General features: G+C 46.5%; 1 protein-coding gene across 2 annotated transcripts in view; it reads left to right on the forward strand.

Annotated features, from left to right (window-relative positions):
- The first annotated feature begins 2,052 nt into the window (after positions 1–2,052).
- Positions 2,053–13,720, forward strand: part of RAP1GDS1 (Rap1 GTPase-GDP dissociation stimulator 1) — a 191,391-nt gene continuing 179,723 nt past the window's right edge. Inside the window, exon 1 of one of the 2 annotated variants that reach the window (XM_040328113.1) lies at positions 2,053–2,274. In XM_040328113.1, coding sequence (XP_040184047.1) covers positions 2,271–2,274 — 4 coding nt within the window. In that variant the 5' untranslated portion in view covers positions 2,053–2,270. The remainder of the gene's footprint in view (positions 2,275–13,720) is intronic. The other variant, XM_040328123.1, reaches the window with a different exon arrangement.

Raw genomic sequence — 13,720 nt, forward strand, 5'->3', positions numbered from 1 at the left:
GTTAAAGAAGGGCATCTGAGAATCAGCTGTTGGAGTATTAAGTAACTCACTAATTCTTGACAGGGAGTGCCGTAAAGTCCCCTGTCCGCTGCAATACCTCTCAAACCTTGTCAGTCTTCGACAGTATCTAGCTGGTGGTTTTAAAGTGTCTAAGAAATGGTGCAGTTGTAAGGATCTCCAGAAGTCTAATTGGCAAGGCGAGTCTTTCCTTTCCATTTCCTGCCTAGAGATCCAGGTACCCTCCTTCAAGAAATGCGATGCTTGGAACCGCCCCTGTTCCATTAGTTTACTAAAGGGACCTTTCAACGACCCTGGTTCAAACTGCGGGTTTCCCAAAATTGGGAAAAGGGGTGAGTCTTCCGTTGATAATACCCCGTGACCGTGCAATTGTCATTCAAAGTGTGACAGCGATGAAAGCTGGCCTTGCCAGGAAGGGGGTGAAAGTGCCCAGAAATTAAGCGGTTTATAACCATGTGCAACACACACAGGTTTTTAGCGGTTGAACAAGTGTCGAAAAGGGAACATATAACCTCCTAACTGCCCTTTGAGAAATGATCCCCTATGAATCGCTCCTTCAAGGGCAACCCCTGTGTAAATAGGGTGGAGTTCCTCTTTAGGATGAAGGCCATATGGCATCATGGTTCCCTCACACCCAGGGCCGGCCCTATGATGGGACCGGGTGGTACCATGGGTACCAGGCAGCACTTTTAGGGGGGCAGCATACTGATGCCCGCCAGCCCGGTCCGCCAGCTCCGCTACTCAAATAAAATTGATGTCCTTTTTTTCCCACAAATAGAGCTTTCTTTTGGTGATATTGGATCACCTCTGCGGTTTTTATTTTTTGTGCTATAAATATATATATTTTTTAACTTTTTGCTATAATAAATATCCCCAAAATTTTGAAAAATAAACTATTTTCTTCAGTTAAGGCCAATATGTATTCTTCTACATATTTTTGGTACCAAAAAAAACCACAATCAGCGTACATTGATTAGTTTGCGCAAAAGACATTGTGGCCGTCGGCAATTCACATGTCCCTTTATACTCCTGGATACATGTATAGAGCCATGGCAGGTCCTTTTATACGCCTATATGCATGTATAGAGCCATGACAGGCCCTCTTTATACTCCTTTATACATGTATAGAGCCATGACAGGCCCTCTTTATACATCTATAGAGCCATGACAGGCCCTTGTTATACTCTTTTATACATGTATAGAGCCATGACAGGTCCTCTTTATACTCCTATATACATTTATAGAGCCATGGCAGGTCCTCTTTATATTCCTTTACATGTAGAGTCTCGACAGGTCCTCTATATACATGTATAGAGCCATGACAGGTCCTCTTTATACTTCTTTATACATGTATAGAGCCATGACAGGTTCTCTTTATACATCTATAGAGCCATGACAGGCCCTCGTTATACTCTTTTATACATGTATAGAGCCATGTTAAGTACTCTTTATAGTCCTATATACATTTATAGAGCCATGACAGGTCCTCTTGATATTCCTTTACATGTAAAGAGTAAATGACAGGTCCTCTATATACATGTATAGAGCCATGACAAGTCCTCTTTATACTCCTATACATGTATAGAGCAATGACAGGTCCTCTTAATACTCCTTTATACATGTATAGAGCCATGACGGGTCCCCTTTAGTTATCATGATATAAAATAATGAATGTGGGGGCCTTTTGGTTGGCGTGATTTTTTTTCTGGGGGGGGGGGGGGGGGGGGCATTTAATTCTTGGTCCCAGGCAGCACAATGTATTGGGCCAGCACTGCTCACACCAGAAGCCCAATGGGAAAGCAGACTGTGTGTCGCTTCCCTAGGCAGTGTCGGACTGAGTCACCCAAGGGCCCAGTACAATGAAGTAGCAGGTATAGAGAGAGAGGGCAGAGCAGGCTTCCTGCTCCAAGTGACTGGGCACAGCCCATTGAGCCCAGGGCACCGCGCACCGTGAGAGAAGAGCACCAGTCCAGCAGGGTGGGGCGCGCCTCAGGCACAGTGACTGCCTAGTGCGCATGCGTCCCCTTTAGTGAACCGAAACCCCTCCCTCCTCCCCCCAGTGAGCCGGTGCTTGGGGTGCGCGCTCGCTCTCGCGGTGTCTGGAGAATCGAAGCTGGGTGTCGGAGTGTCGCCTGTGTCCCCTCTTCACCTGCGGCAGTACACAGCGAGCATCCCCCACCTCACTTCCCTGGCTGTCACGTGACCGGAGCGATCGGCCAGAATCCAGGAGCGGCACAGAGACCGGGGGAGTCATGGGTGAGTGATGAATGGGCATGCACACCTAGCTGGGTACAGCGCCCACATCCGATGGCTGCGACATCCGACACACTGCTGTCAGGGTGTCAATGAAATTATCTGGAGGCAGTGTGTGAGGAAGTTACACATCCCTGCTCCTTCCTATGGCATGTCCTAGTTCTATCCTGCTGCAGCCATTTCATTCATTCCAATGGGGAGCTGCTGAATGAAGCTCACTCTTCTCTAATATAGGACCCCCCCCCCCCCCCCCATTATAATCATTCCCGATATTTTACAACCTTTCACACTCATTAATGCAGGGAAAATGTATGCATTCAGCCAATCTGCCACTCTTCTGCGTCCACATACCGTCAGCTGTGATCAGGAGTCGGCTGTTCCTTCCTCGTTTTCACAGCTGGCACCCCTCAGAACGCTCGCTTCACCTCACACATACCCCAGCCCCCCCCCCTCAGAACACTTGCTTCACCTCACACATACCTCGGGGCCCCCCCCCTCAGAACACTTGCTTCACCTCGCACATACCTCGGCCCCCCCTCAGAACGCTCGCTTCACCTCGCACATACCTCGGCCCCCCCTCAGAACGCTCGCTTCACCTCGCACATATCTCGGCCCCCCCTCAGAACGCTCGCTTCACCTCGCACATACCTCGGGGCCCCCCCCCTCAGAACACTTGCTTCACCTCGCACATACCTCGGCCCCCCCTCAGAACGCTCGCTTCACCTCGCACATATCTCGGCCCCCCCCTCAGAACGCTCGCTTCACCTCGCACATACCTCGGGGCCCCCCCCCTCAGAACACTTGCTTCACCTCGCACATACCTCGGCCCCCCCTCAGAACGCTCGCTTCACCTCGCACATATCTCGGCCCCCCCTCAGAACGCTCGCTTCACCTCGCACATACCTCGGGCCCCCCCCCCCTCAGAACACTTGCTTCACCTCGCACATACCTCGGCCCCCCCTCAGAACGCTCGCTTCACCTCGCACATACCTCGGCCCCCCCTCAGAACGCTCGCTTCACCTCGCACATACCTCGGCCCCCCCTCAAACCGATCGCTTCACCTCGCACATACCTCGGCCCCCCTCAAACCGCTCGCTTCACCTCACACATACCTCGGCCCCCCCTCAAACTGCTCGCTTCACCTCACACATACCTCGGCCCCCCCTCAAACTGCTCGCTTCACCTCGCACATACCTCGGGCCCCCCCTCAGAACACTTGCTTCACCTCGCACATACCTCGGGCCCCCCCTCAGAACACTTGCTTCACCTCGCACATACCTCGGGCCCCCCCTCAGAACACTTGCTTCACCTCGCACATACCTCGCCCCCCCCCCTCAAAACATTTGCTTTATCTCGCACATACCTCGGCCCCCCCTCAAAACATTTGCTTCACCTCGCACATACCTCGCCCCCCCCCCTCAAAACATTTGCTTTATCTCGCACATACCTCGGCCCCCCCTCAAAACATTTGCTTCACCTCGCACATACCTCGGGCCGCCCCTCAGAACACTCTGCATCTCGCACATACCCCAGAGATGAGTTACTATTTCTGCCCTCTGACACCAGCGACGGGGCACAATGTCTCTCCTCTGGCACTGCGACGGGCGCTTTTCTTTCCATTGACAACTGGGCACTATTTCTCCCCACTGACACCGGCAACTGGTCATTATTTCTCCCCATAGACACTAGCAATGGGGCAATCTCTCTACCCCCCCCCCCCCCCACGGACGCTGGAGATGGGGACACTTTTCTTCCACTGACATTTTCTGCTCTCACTGGCTCCCCTAAAGTCTGGGGGACTGTAACTTGGCCTTTCGTTTAGAAAGTTTGAGACCCCTGGTTTAGATTAATTATTTTATAGTAGCGTGTATGCCCATCACAAACAAAACATTGTGATACTTCAACACTGCCTCCTGGGATGTGTATGGGGCAGCTGATCATGCGTGATTTTCCTAGGTGGGGAATCTGAAGTGGGTGGCCACACTATAAATAAAGGGGAAAAAATGCAGCTGTGTAAGAAGTATGGAGGGCAAGGGTACCGGATGAGAGGAAGTTGCTCTCGTGTGGGAAGGTCCACTTGTGAGCGGAACTTTACCCATAACAACTTGATAAAAAAATAATGTTCTTTAGCAAGGAGCATAAATTCCACATTAATAATTATTAGCCTGTGCTGTAAATTGCCTCCACCATTGTTTCTGTTTCTTCTTGCTGGCGGCTGCCATTTCGCTGAAGCCCAGAGCCCCTAATCGGCAGTAAATCCTAAAGCGGAACTAAACCCATCAATTTATCGGTTTCCAAAAAAGTTATGTTCCTGGACGTTGGGATTGCTAACTGTCACATTTGCTTGTGTCCTCAACCAAACTGCCGAACCGTCAAATGGCTGGTGTCATAACTGATCACATGTGCAGCACCATGGCAGCTTTCTTGACTGTAAAGGATAGGAGGGTATAATTCAGCTTTACAGCTGTCAGCAGATCGGCCTCTACAAACTTGTCAGTGCTTAAAAATGGAGAGCAACTGAGCATGTGCAGAGCAAGGTGAGACAGTTTTAAACGGTATATCACAAAAGTGAGTACACCCCTTGCATTTTTGTAAATATTTTATTATCTTTTCATGTGACAACACTGAAGAAATTACACTTTGCTACAATGTAAAGTAGTGAGTGTACAGCTTGTATAACAGTGTAAATTTGCTGTTCAAAATAACTCAACACACAGCCATAATGTCTAAACTGCTGGCAACAAAAGTGAAAATGTCCAAATTGGGCCCAACGTGTCAATATTTTGTGTGGCCACCATTATTTTCCAGCTCTACCTTAACCCTCCTGGGCATGGAGTTCACCAGAACTTCACAGGTTGCCACTCCTTCATGATAACATCACAGAGCTGGTGGATGTTAGAGACCTTGTGTGCCTCCACCTTCTGTTTGAGGATGCCCCACAGATGCTCAACAAGGTTTAGGTCTGGAGACATGCTTTGGCCAGTCCAACACCTTTACCCTCGGCTTATTTAGCAAGGCAGTGGCCGTCTCGGAGGTGTGTTTGGGGTCATTATCATGTTGAAATACTGCCCTGCGGCCCAGTCTCCAAAAGGAGGTTATCATGCTCAGTATGTCACAGTACATGTTGGCATTCATGGTCCCCTCAATGAAACTGTAGCTCCCCAGTGTCATCAGCACTCTTTCAGCCCCAGACCATGACACTCCCACCACCATGCTTGACTTTAGGCAAGACACACTTGTCTTTGTACTCTTCACCTGGTTGCTGCCACACACTCTTGACACCATCTTAACCAAATAAGTTTATCTTGGCTCACTTGAACCATGTCCTGTGGTCTGATAAGACCATGTCTTTAGTCTGCTTGTCTTTAACAAACTGTTTGCAGGATTTCTTGTGCATCATCTTTAGAAGAGGCTTCCTTCTGGGATAACAGCCATGCAGACCAATTTGAGGCACTGTGCTGCGTATGGTCTGAGCACTGACTGGCTGACCCCCCCACCTTCAACCTCTGCAGCAATGCTGGCAGCCCTCATTCGTCTATTTCCCAAAGACAACCTCTGTATATGATGCTGAGCACGTGCACTAAACTTCTATGGTTAACCATGGAGAGGCCTGTTCTGAGTGGAACCTGTCCTGTTAAACCACTGTATGGTCTTGGCAAACTTCTTATAGCCTAGGCTATCTTTATGTAGAGCAACAATTTTTTTTTTTTTGATCCTCGGCAAGTTCTTTGCCATGAAGTGCCATGATGTACTTCCAGTGACCAGTATGAGAGAGTGGGAGAGATACATTTGGTGTTAACACACCTGCTCCTCATTCACACCCAAGACCTTGTAACACTAATGAGTCACATGACACTGGGGCAGGAAAATATCCATATTTGGCCCAATTAGCCATTTTCACTTAGGGGTGTACTCACATTTGTTGCCAGTGGTTTAGACAATAATGGCTGTGTTGAGTTATTTTGAGGGGGCAGCAAATTTACACTGTTATACAAGCTGTACACTCACTACTTTACATTGTAGCAAAGTGTCATTTCTTCAGTGTTGTCACATGAAAAGATATAATAAAATATTTACAAACATGTGGGGAGTGTACTCACTTTTGTGAGATGCTGTACTTATTTTAAATGTTTTCCATAACTATACCTGCTAAAGGGGCCAGCCTGATGTGATCTAGCAGGACTTTTTCAGGAATATTCTGACTAAAGTTCCACTTTAACTGCATGATTTTTCGCGTAAACAAATTGCAAGTCTTTTTGTTGCTGCCTTCTGGGGGACCTTTAAAGCGAAACTAAACACATCAATTTAACAGTTTCAAAAAGTCCCATTCCCAAAATGTGCTGAAAATGTAACTGTCACATTGGTTGTTCTCTCAACCAAATTGTCAAACCATCAAATGCCTGTAGTCATAACTGATCACGTGCAGCATCACCAGTTGAAGATCAGAGGCCAAGATAGCATAGGATGGTTTAGTTCAGCTTTAAGTGGGTGTTAATGGCAAAATGGGTAGAGCTGGCTTCCCAACCATATTATCAGTGATTTTGACAGTCAGTGGTCACATGATCAGGAGCCCATCCCAATCAGACAGTGTCGCTCAGTGTGCTGCAAGCACAGTGTCAGTACAGAACATCGGAGCTGCATGGACACACGTGCTGGCAGCTTGACGCTAAAGCTCACCTGGCCTGCCACCACATATATGTATGATGCCAGGGGGGATGGGGGAAGGAATGAAATACTGTATACACATTTTCATTTGTCATTTTTTACATTTCAGTGCTGTTGATATCCTTTAGCCCAGGGGTGGCCAACCAGTGGCCCAGGGTGCCACATGTGGCCCGCAGAGCCCTCTGATGTGGCCGCTACCTCCTGCTCTGGAATGGCGGTTGGCAAGCCCAGATCGATTGCTGACCCGTCATATCACAGCATCAGTGGTGTGAATGAAGCTGGTAGTAGAGGAAGAAAGTGGCTGCGGAGCAGAGCCCCATAAGCCAATGTTTCCTCTACAGCACTGGCTTTTGCCACAGAAGGAGTCTATGGCAAAGATAAGCTAACCCGCAGGATAGACACAGGTGCACTACGCTGCACCCGCAGTGTGGGTAAACGGCAGCACATCAGTGTAAAAGCAGTCTTAGGCCCTTTTCACACAACCAGCCCGACCAAATGGGACCCTCAATTCACCTCTTCAGAGAGTCAGGTGTCCGTTTACGCCCGCCTACCTCCAATCCGAAAAACAGAAGGGAATTCATCAGGGCGGATCAGAGGGCCTATAGAGTAGCCGTGACCTGTTATCTGCCCGCTCTTGGCCCGCGACTGGTTACGAAGTTGCTTAAGTGGCCCTCACTCTTCAAAAGGGTAGGCACTCCTGCTTTAGCCTCTTTCAACCACTTCTGTTTTATACTGTCATTGCTTTGTCCTGGCTTTCTGATAGTAACAACCATAGACCATGCCTGTGCAATGTATGTCAGCAAGGCCATCTATATTCTCTGTTAGAAGTGTATGATGGCACGGGGGCATAGTTGTGTGACGGTTGTCACCCTGACAAAGTTCCTGTGCAAGGACCTTTGTGCCAAGAACACTGGGAATTTTCAATTGGATTTAAAACCTCTTGATAATCGCATTACGGTAAGAGAAAAAAACGCCTTTACATATAATTTAACCTCTTGCCAACTGCATAATGCAGATATACAGCGGCAAGAAAGGTGAGCTTTATTGCCCATCCTCCACACATGTGCCCACAGTGGCATGAGGTTTGTGTTGGAAGAGCGCACTCACTGATCAAGCTGTCACAGAAATCTCTCCGTCAAGGCCTTTGATTGGGAGCCAACAGGAAGGGCTCCCAATCATGTGAACGCTGTGTGAGCCAATCACACTGATCGCCTGATACAGAAGGGTTAACCACTGAACCCGGGGAAAATAAAGCATTCTACCCTTGCACCCTTTCCGCACTGCTTGTTTGATTCTGGTCATACTTGCATAATTCTGCGCTCTGGTGTCTTAGGTTGTGGGTGCTTTCCTCTGGGGGACCTCACTTAAGCTGGCCATACATGGACCAAAATTCAACTGGTTCATGAGGGACCAGCCGAATTTCGATCTATGTCAGGTTTTTCCCGATCAGTGCCACCGGCTATAACCGGCAGTGCCGATTAGTAGTCTCCCCACTGTCACAATGCAATTATTCGGCGGGAATAAATTTGAATGAAATAAAGAAAATGTATGGGCTGCCTTATGCAGACTCTGCTAATACAAGAGAACTGAAACCAGTTCAGACAGCCAAGAGGAGCAAGTTTTAGGGGCCCAGTCTTCTTTACAGTACAGAGGAAGCCTGCGGGAGTGACGATCGGAGTAACAGTATCATCCTATTCATCATCCTCTTGGCAGAACAAGCCATTCAATTTTTCTGACCATGTTTCAGGTTACACCCATATTTTTAGTTAGTAACATTAAGCATTGTCACAGTCTTCTACCACGTGGAACAGCACATCAGCTGCCATATCACCCAGCCTGCCAAGCTGCTGGCATGATCACCTGTGCCTCCTTTGTACCCAAAATTCTGGTATTTTTTAGGGTGCTAGTATGGCTTACTGTTAGACTGGACCTTGGAAAGTGTCACTGATGGATGTGTTGATGTTCCCAGTTACCTATCAATCGCACATTAAAAATGTAAAGGATCTTCTGCTTTTCCCATTTATGACATGATTACCATCACTTTTCTTGCCATACATTTGCAAACAGCATTTCATTTATTTCTGCTGGTCTCAGGTAACTTCATTAGTGGTGGTAATGTGGAATTTAAGTAGATTATTTTGATGCCAAACTTCTGTTCTCTATCTCGGGTTTCCTAGTACTGTTTTCTGTTAAAGACAAAATGAATTAAAGTTGGGTTTGTTTGGAAGCGTGCTGTACATTCTGTTGTTTGTGTTACGCCAAAGAACCTCCCTGAGCTGCAGCTGATTACACTGCAATATAGTTTTTATTGCTAATTCACTCCATGGACCCCAGGGATCGGCAACCTTTTCTGAAATATCCTATTGTCATGGTTTTAGCCTTTTTTCCTTTTGCATGATCAGGTCTGTGAAATGTTGGCACTTAATGTCAAGCCTACTCCAGCACTTAACTGTATTTCAGCACTGGGGGACTGGACAGAGTGGGAGTTTTCAATTGACGGCTTCCAGTACAGAGAACATTAATGCGCCATCTGATTGGCTGGATCCCATGGAATTGTCATTTTATAGGAAGGCAATTGTTTATAATCTGTACTATTCTACATATACAACCAACATTTACAGTACTGGGGATATTTAGTCATATATATGATGATGTATAAGATGTAAGGAAATGTATGCAATGAAGTGATTGAGAAATTTAAGCAAATATATTGCAGTAAAGCTGCACATTTTTATTGTGTCCGTCCTTTTTAAATATGATTTCTCTTTTCCGGTATTATATGTATTCATATTACTGTAAGTTCCCTTACAGAAAGGAAAGATTACATAGCAGGGAATGCAGCAGGCCCGCATTGCCAAATGTAGAACAGCTTAAGTTATGAACATTCTAAACATGGTATGTCAGTATTTTTTAAAGTGACCTTTACACAAAAATATCACCTTGCAGAATTCTAATCCTCCCCTGCCCCAATGTTAGAAAAATGACTTTATTCATTTTATTTTTTATTTTTATTATGTTTACTGCACCATGCCTCCATTTACACCTAGGTGAGAATGACATAAAACCTCCACACACAGTCTTCTGGGACACCAACATCACATATCCCAATAGGCATTGGCATCCCCACAGCTCATGAAGATTTACGGTGCCACATAATTGGGGTACTGGTGCCAAGAACTGGGAAGAGTCAGCCGGCCCCCAATGACAAAGAACAAAGATGGTGGTGTCAGGCTATATGTGAAGCAGAAGAGCAGTGAGGATAGAAAAGGAAAGGACAGTGCAGGAGTTTCAGGGCTTGTGAGTATGTTTTTGTGGATGAAAGGTTAAAGTGATTGTAAAAACGATCACCTTGTAAAACAACCCATTCAGTATAAATTGCAACAAAAGGCAAAACATTTGTGTATAGATATTTCCATTTTTTTAAATTAATGATCACATTCCCTCTGTTTTCGGGTGCATAAGAGCTGGGGGAAGGAGAAGCAGCAGCACACTGAGCTTTCCAGTGAATGGCTGTGCAAGGGGGGTGCATGTCAAGACAAGTCTGATGATTGGAGGAGAGCAGGCTGAGTTCCTAGCACAGCTAGAGAACTGAACATGGTGTGCTCTCTGACCATGGGAAGCAGAGGGCCTGGCAGGTACATCAGGAATGTCATACAAGGGAAGCAATACAAAGAGAATGGGAAGAGGTGGGCATTTGTTTAGGGGGGGTGTGAAGCCCTGCATTTAATATATTGGGGACAGAATGGTGCATGGAGACCTTTTCAGGAAACGGGTATGTAAAGGTGAACTTGCACTGCGATGAACACCAGCCTTATGCCGCGTACACACGATCATTTTTCAGCATGAAAGAAAACTTTGTTTTTCAGCATGTCTAAAAAACGACGTTTTCCCAACTTCATCATTAAAACGACGTTTTCCCAACTTCATCATTAAAACGATGTTTTCCCAACTTCATCATTAAAAAGATGTTGCCTACACACCATCGTTTTTAAAAAATGGTCTAGCAAAGCGCGGTGACGTACAACACGTACGATGGCACTTTAAAGGGGAAGTTCCATTCGCCTTTGGGCTGCTTTAGCTGATTCCGTGTTAGTAAAAGACGATTCACGCTTTTTCTGTCTGTTACAGCGTGATGAATGTGCTTACTACATTATGAACGGTAGTTTTCCAGAACGAGCGCTCCCATCTCATAACTTGCTTCTGAGCATGCACAGTTTTTTTTCGTCGTTTTAGCTCACACACAATCATTTTTTACAACCCGAAAAACGACATAGTTTAAAACGACGTTAAAAAATGCAGCATGTTCGAAAACATTTTTTGTCGTTTTTCAGAACCTGAAAAACGATGTGCAGCCCACACACGATCATTTTAAATGACGTTTTTTTAAAAACCCTGTTTTTTTCATGCTGAAAAATGATCGTGTGTACGCGGCATAACCCTCAGTCTTGTACATTTGTACAGGCTCATCTCCTCCTATTGAAATTGCTTACTCTGATTTTACTGCACACTGAGTTGATCCCATTCTTTCAGATCATCTTTAGAACTCTGTTGGTCTTCCACAATAGAGTTGTCTGTGCTTGCCACCTATTTATGTGCATGTTGGAGACCATACTGGACACTCCAGCAGCTCAGTAATGTTGAGTTCACTCCCTGGGCACTGCTCATCACACACAGACAGGTGCAGCGGCTGAGGAGTTTTGTTTCGGGGTATGCAGTGTTTGATAGTAATCTCTGAGAGACTAGTTGCCCATCAAGTCTGCCTTACTTGTGATTGGCAGCAGATGGCCATTTACATTGCTGATTTTCAGATTAATAGTCGCTATAAAATCAGTTCATCGCCATCCGCTGTCCATCAGAGGCTAAGCGGACCTGATGGAGAACTCATTTCTCATTACCCATCTGGCTTGTGCTCCTTTAATTATTGGGTTAGCGGAGACTGCTGGGAAACTCTGAGACTTGCTCGCTGTCAGGTTTGCCTAACGCTGTAGAGCCTAATAGCAGCTATGGTTCCCGCCCACTGACATTCGCTGTCAAGCACAAGTAAGGCAGACCTGATTGGGGACTAGTTTCTCAGCTACCCCAGCAGACTCTACCTACTGCCATTGTTCAGCCAATGTCATTGGTTGCTAGGGCTCTGACAGCTTGCCTCCTAACAACCAGTGATGCAATTACAAAACACAAATGCAGTAATAAAGTTAAACATACAACGCCTTCTCCGACCCATAGCCAAAACGTGCTGCTGTTAATGGTACTCTCACGAATTTGAAAACAGAGTTTTCAGGTGCGCATAACTGCACGGTGCTGCAGCACTATGCTGTTCTCTGCGGCCGCGTTTTTAATAGGGCCGGAGACCTTTGTCCCCCACGTTCCTGCAGGCACAGCACCCTATTCAAATAGGCTGATAATAGGCTGCTTACCCACACAAATGTGGTATGCTGGACCTTCACAAGTGTGAACCTAGTCTAATATATATATATATATATATATATATATATATATATATATATATATATATATATATATATATATATATATATATATATATATATATATATATATATATATATATATATACGTACACTGCTCAAAAAAAATTAAAGGAACACTTTTGAATTGGAACTCCTGGGATATTTATCTGGTCAGTTAAGTAGCAGAGGGGGAGGGGTGTATACAGAGGGGGTTGTTAATCAGTTTCATCTGCTTTTCTGTTAATTGAAATTAACAATGGGTGCACTAGATGGGCAACAATGAGACGACCTCCAAAACAGGAATGGTTTTTCAGGCGGAGGTTTCTGATGTTTTTTTTTCCCCATCTCATCTTTTCTGACTGTTTTTCACTAGTTTTGCATTTGGCTAGGGTCAGTGTCACTACTGGTAGCACAAGGCCATACTTTGACCCTATAAAGGTTGCACAGGCAGTCCAACTCCTCCACACCAATACGTGTCTTTGCCAGAAGGTTTGCCGTGTCTTCCAGCACAGTCTCAAGAGCATGGAGGAGATTCCAGGACACAGGCGGTTACTCTAGGAGAGCTGGACAGAGCCGTAGAAGGTCCTTAACCCATCAGCAGGACCAGTATCTGCTCCTTTGTGCAAGGAGGAACAGGATGAGCACTGCGAAAACCCTACAAAATGACTTCCAGCAGGCCACTGGTGTGTCTCTGACCAAACAATCAGAAACCGACTTTGTGGCGGTGGCCTGAGTGCCCGACGTCCTCTAGTGTGCTCTGTGCTCACTGCCAGACACTGTGGAGCTCATTTTGGCATTTTCCATTGAACACCAGAATTGGCATGTCCGCCACTGGTGCCCCATGCTTTTCACAGATGAGAGCAGGTTCACCCTGAGCATATGTTACAGGCGTGAAAGGGTCTGGAGAAGCCGTGGAGAACTTTATGCTGCCTGTAACATCGTTCAGCATGGCCGGTTTGTTGGTGGGTCAGTGATGGCCTGGGGAGGCATATCCATGGAGGGACGCACAGACCTCTACAGGCTACACAATGGCACCCTGACTGCCATTGGGTATTGGGATGAAATCCGTGGCCCATTGTCAGACCCTATGCTGGAGCAGTGAGTCCTGGGTTCCTCCTGGTGCACAACAATGCCCGGCCTCATGTGACGAGAGCATGCAGCCAGTTCCTGGAGGATGAAGAAATTGATACTATTGAATGGCCCCCACGCTCACCTGACCTAAATCCAAAAGAACAACCCTGGGACATTGTTTCGGTCCATCCAGTGCCACCAAGTTGCACCTCAGTCTGTTCAGGAGCTCAGTGATGCTCTGGTCC

The sequence above is a fragment of the Rana temporaria genome, chromosome 1 (genome assembly GCF_905171775.1).
Source record: "Rana temporaria chromosome 1, aRanTem1.1, whole genome shotgun sequence".
Lineage (NCBI taxonomy): Eukaryota > Metazoa > Chordata > Amphibia > Anura > Ranidae > Rana > Rana temporaria.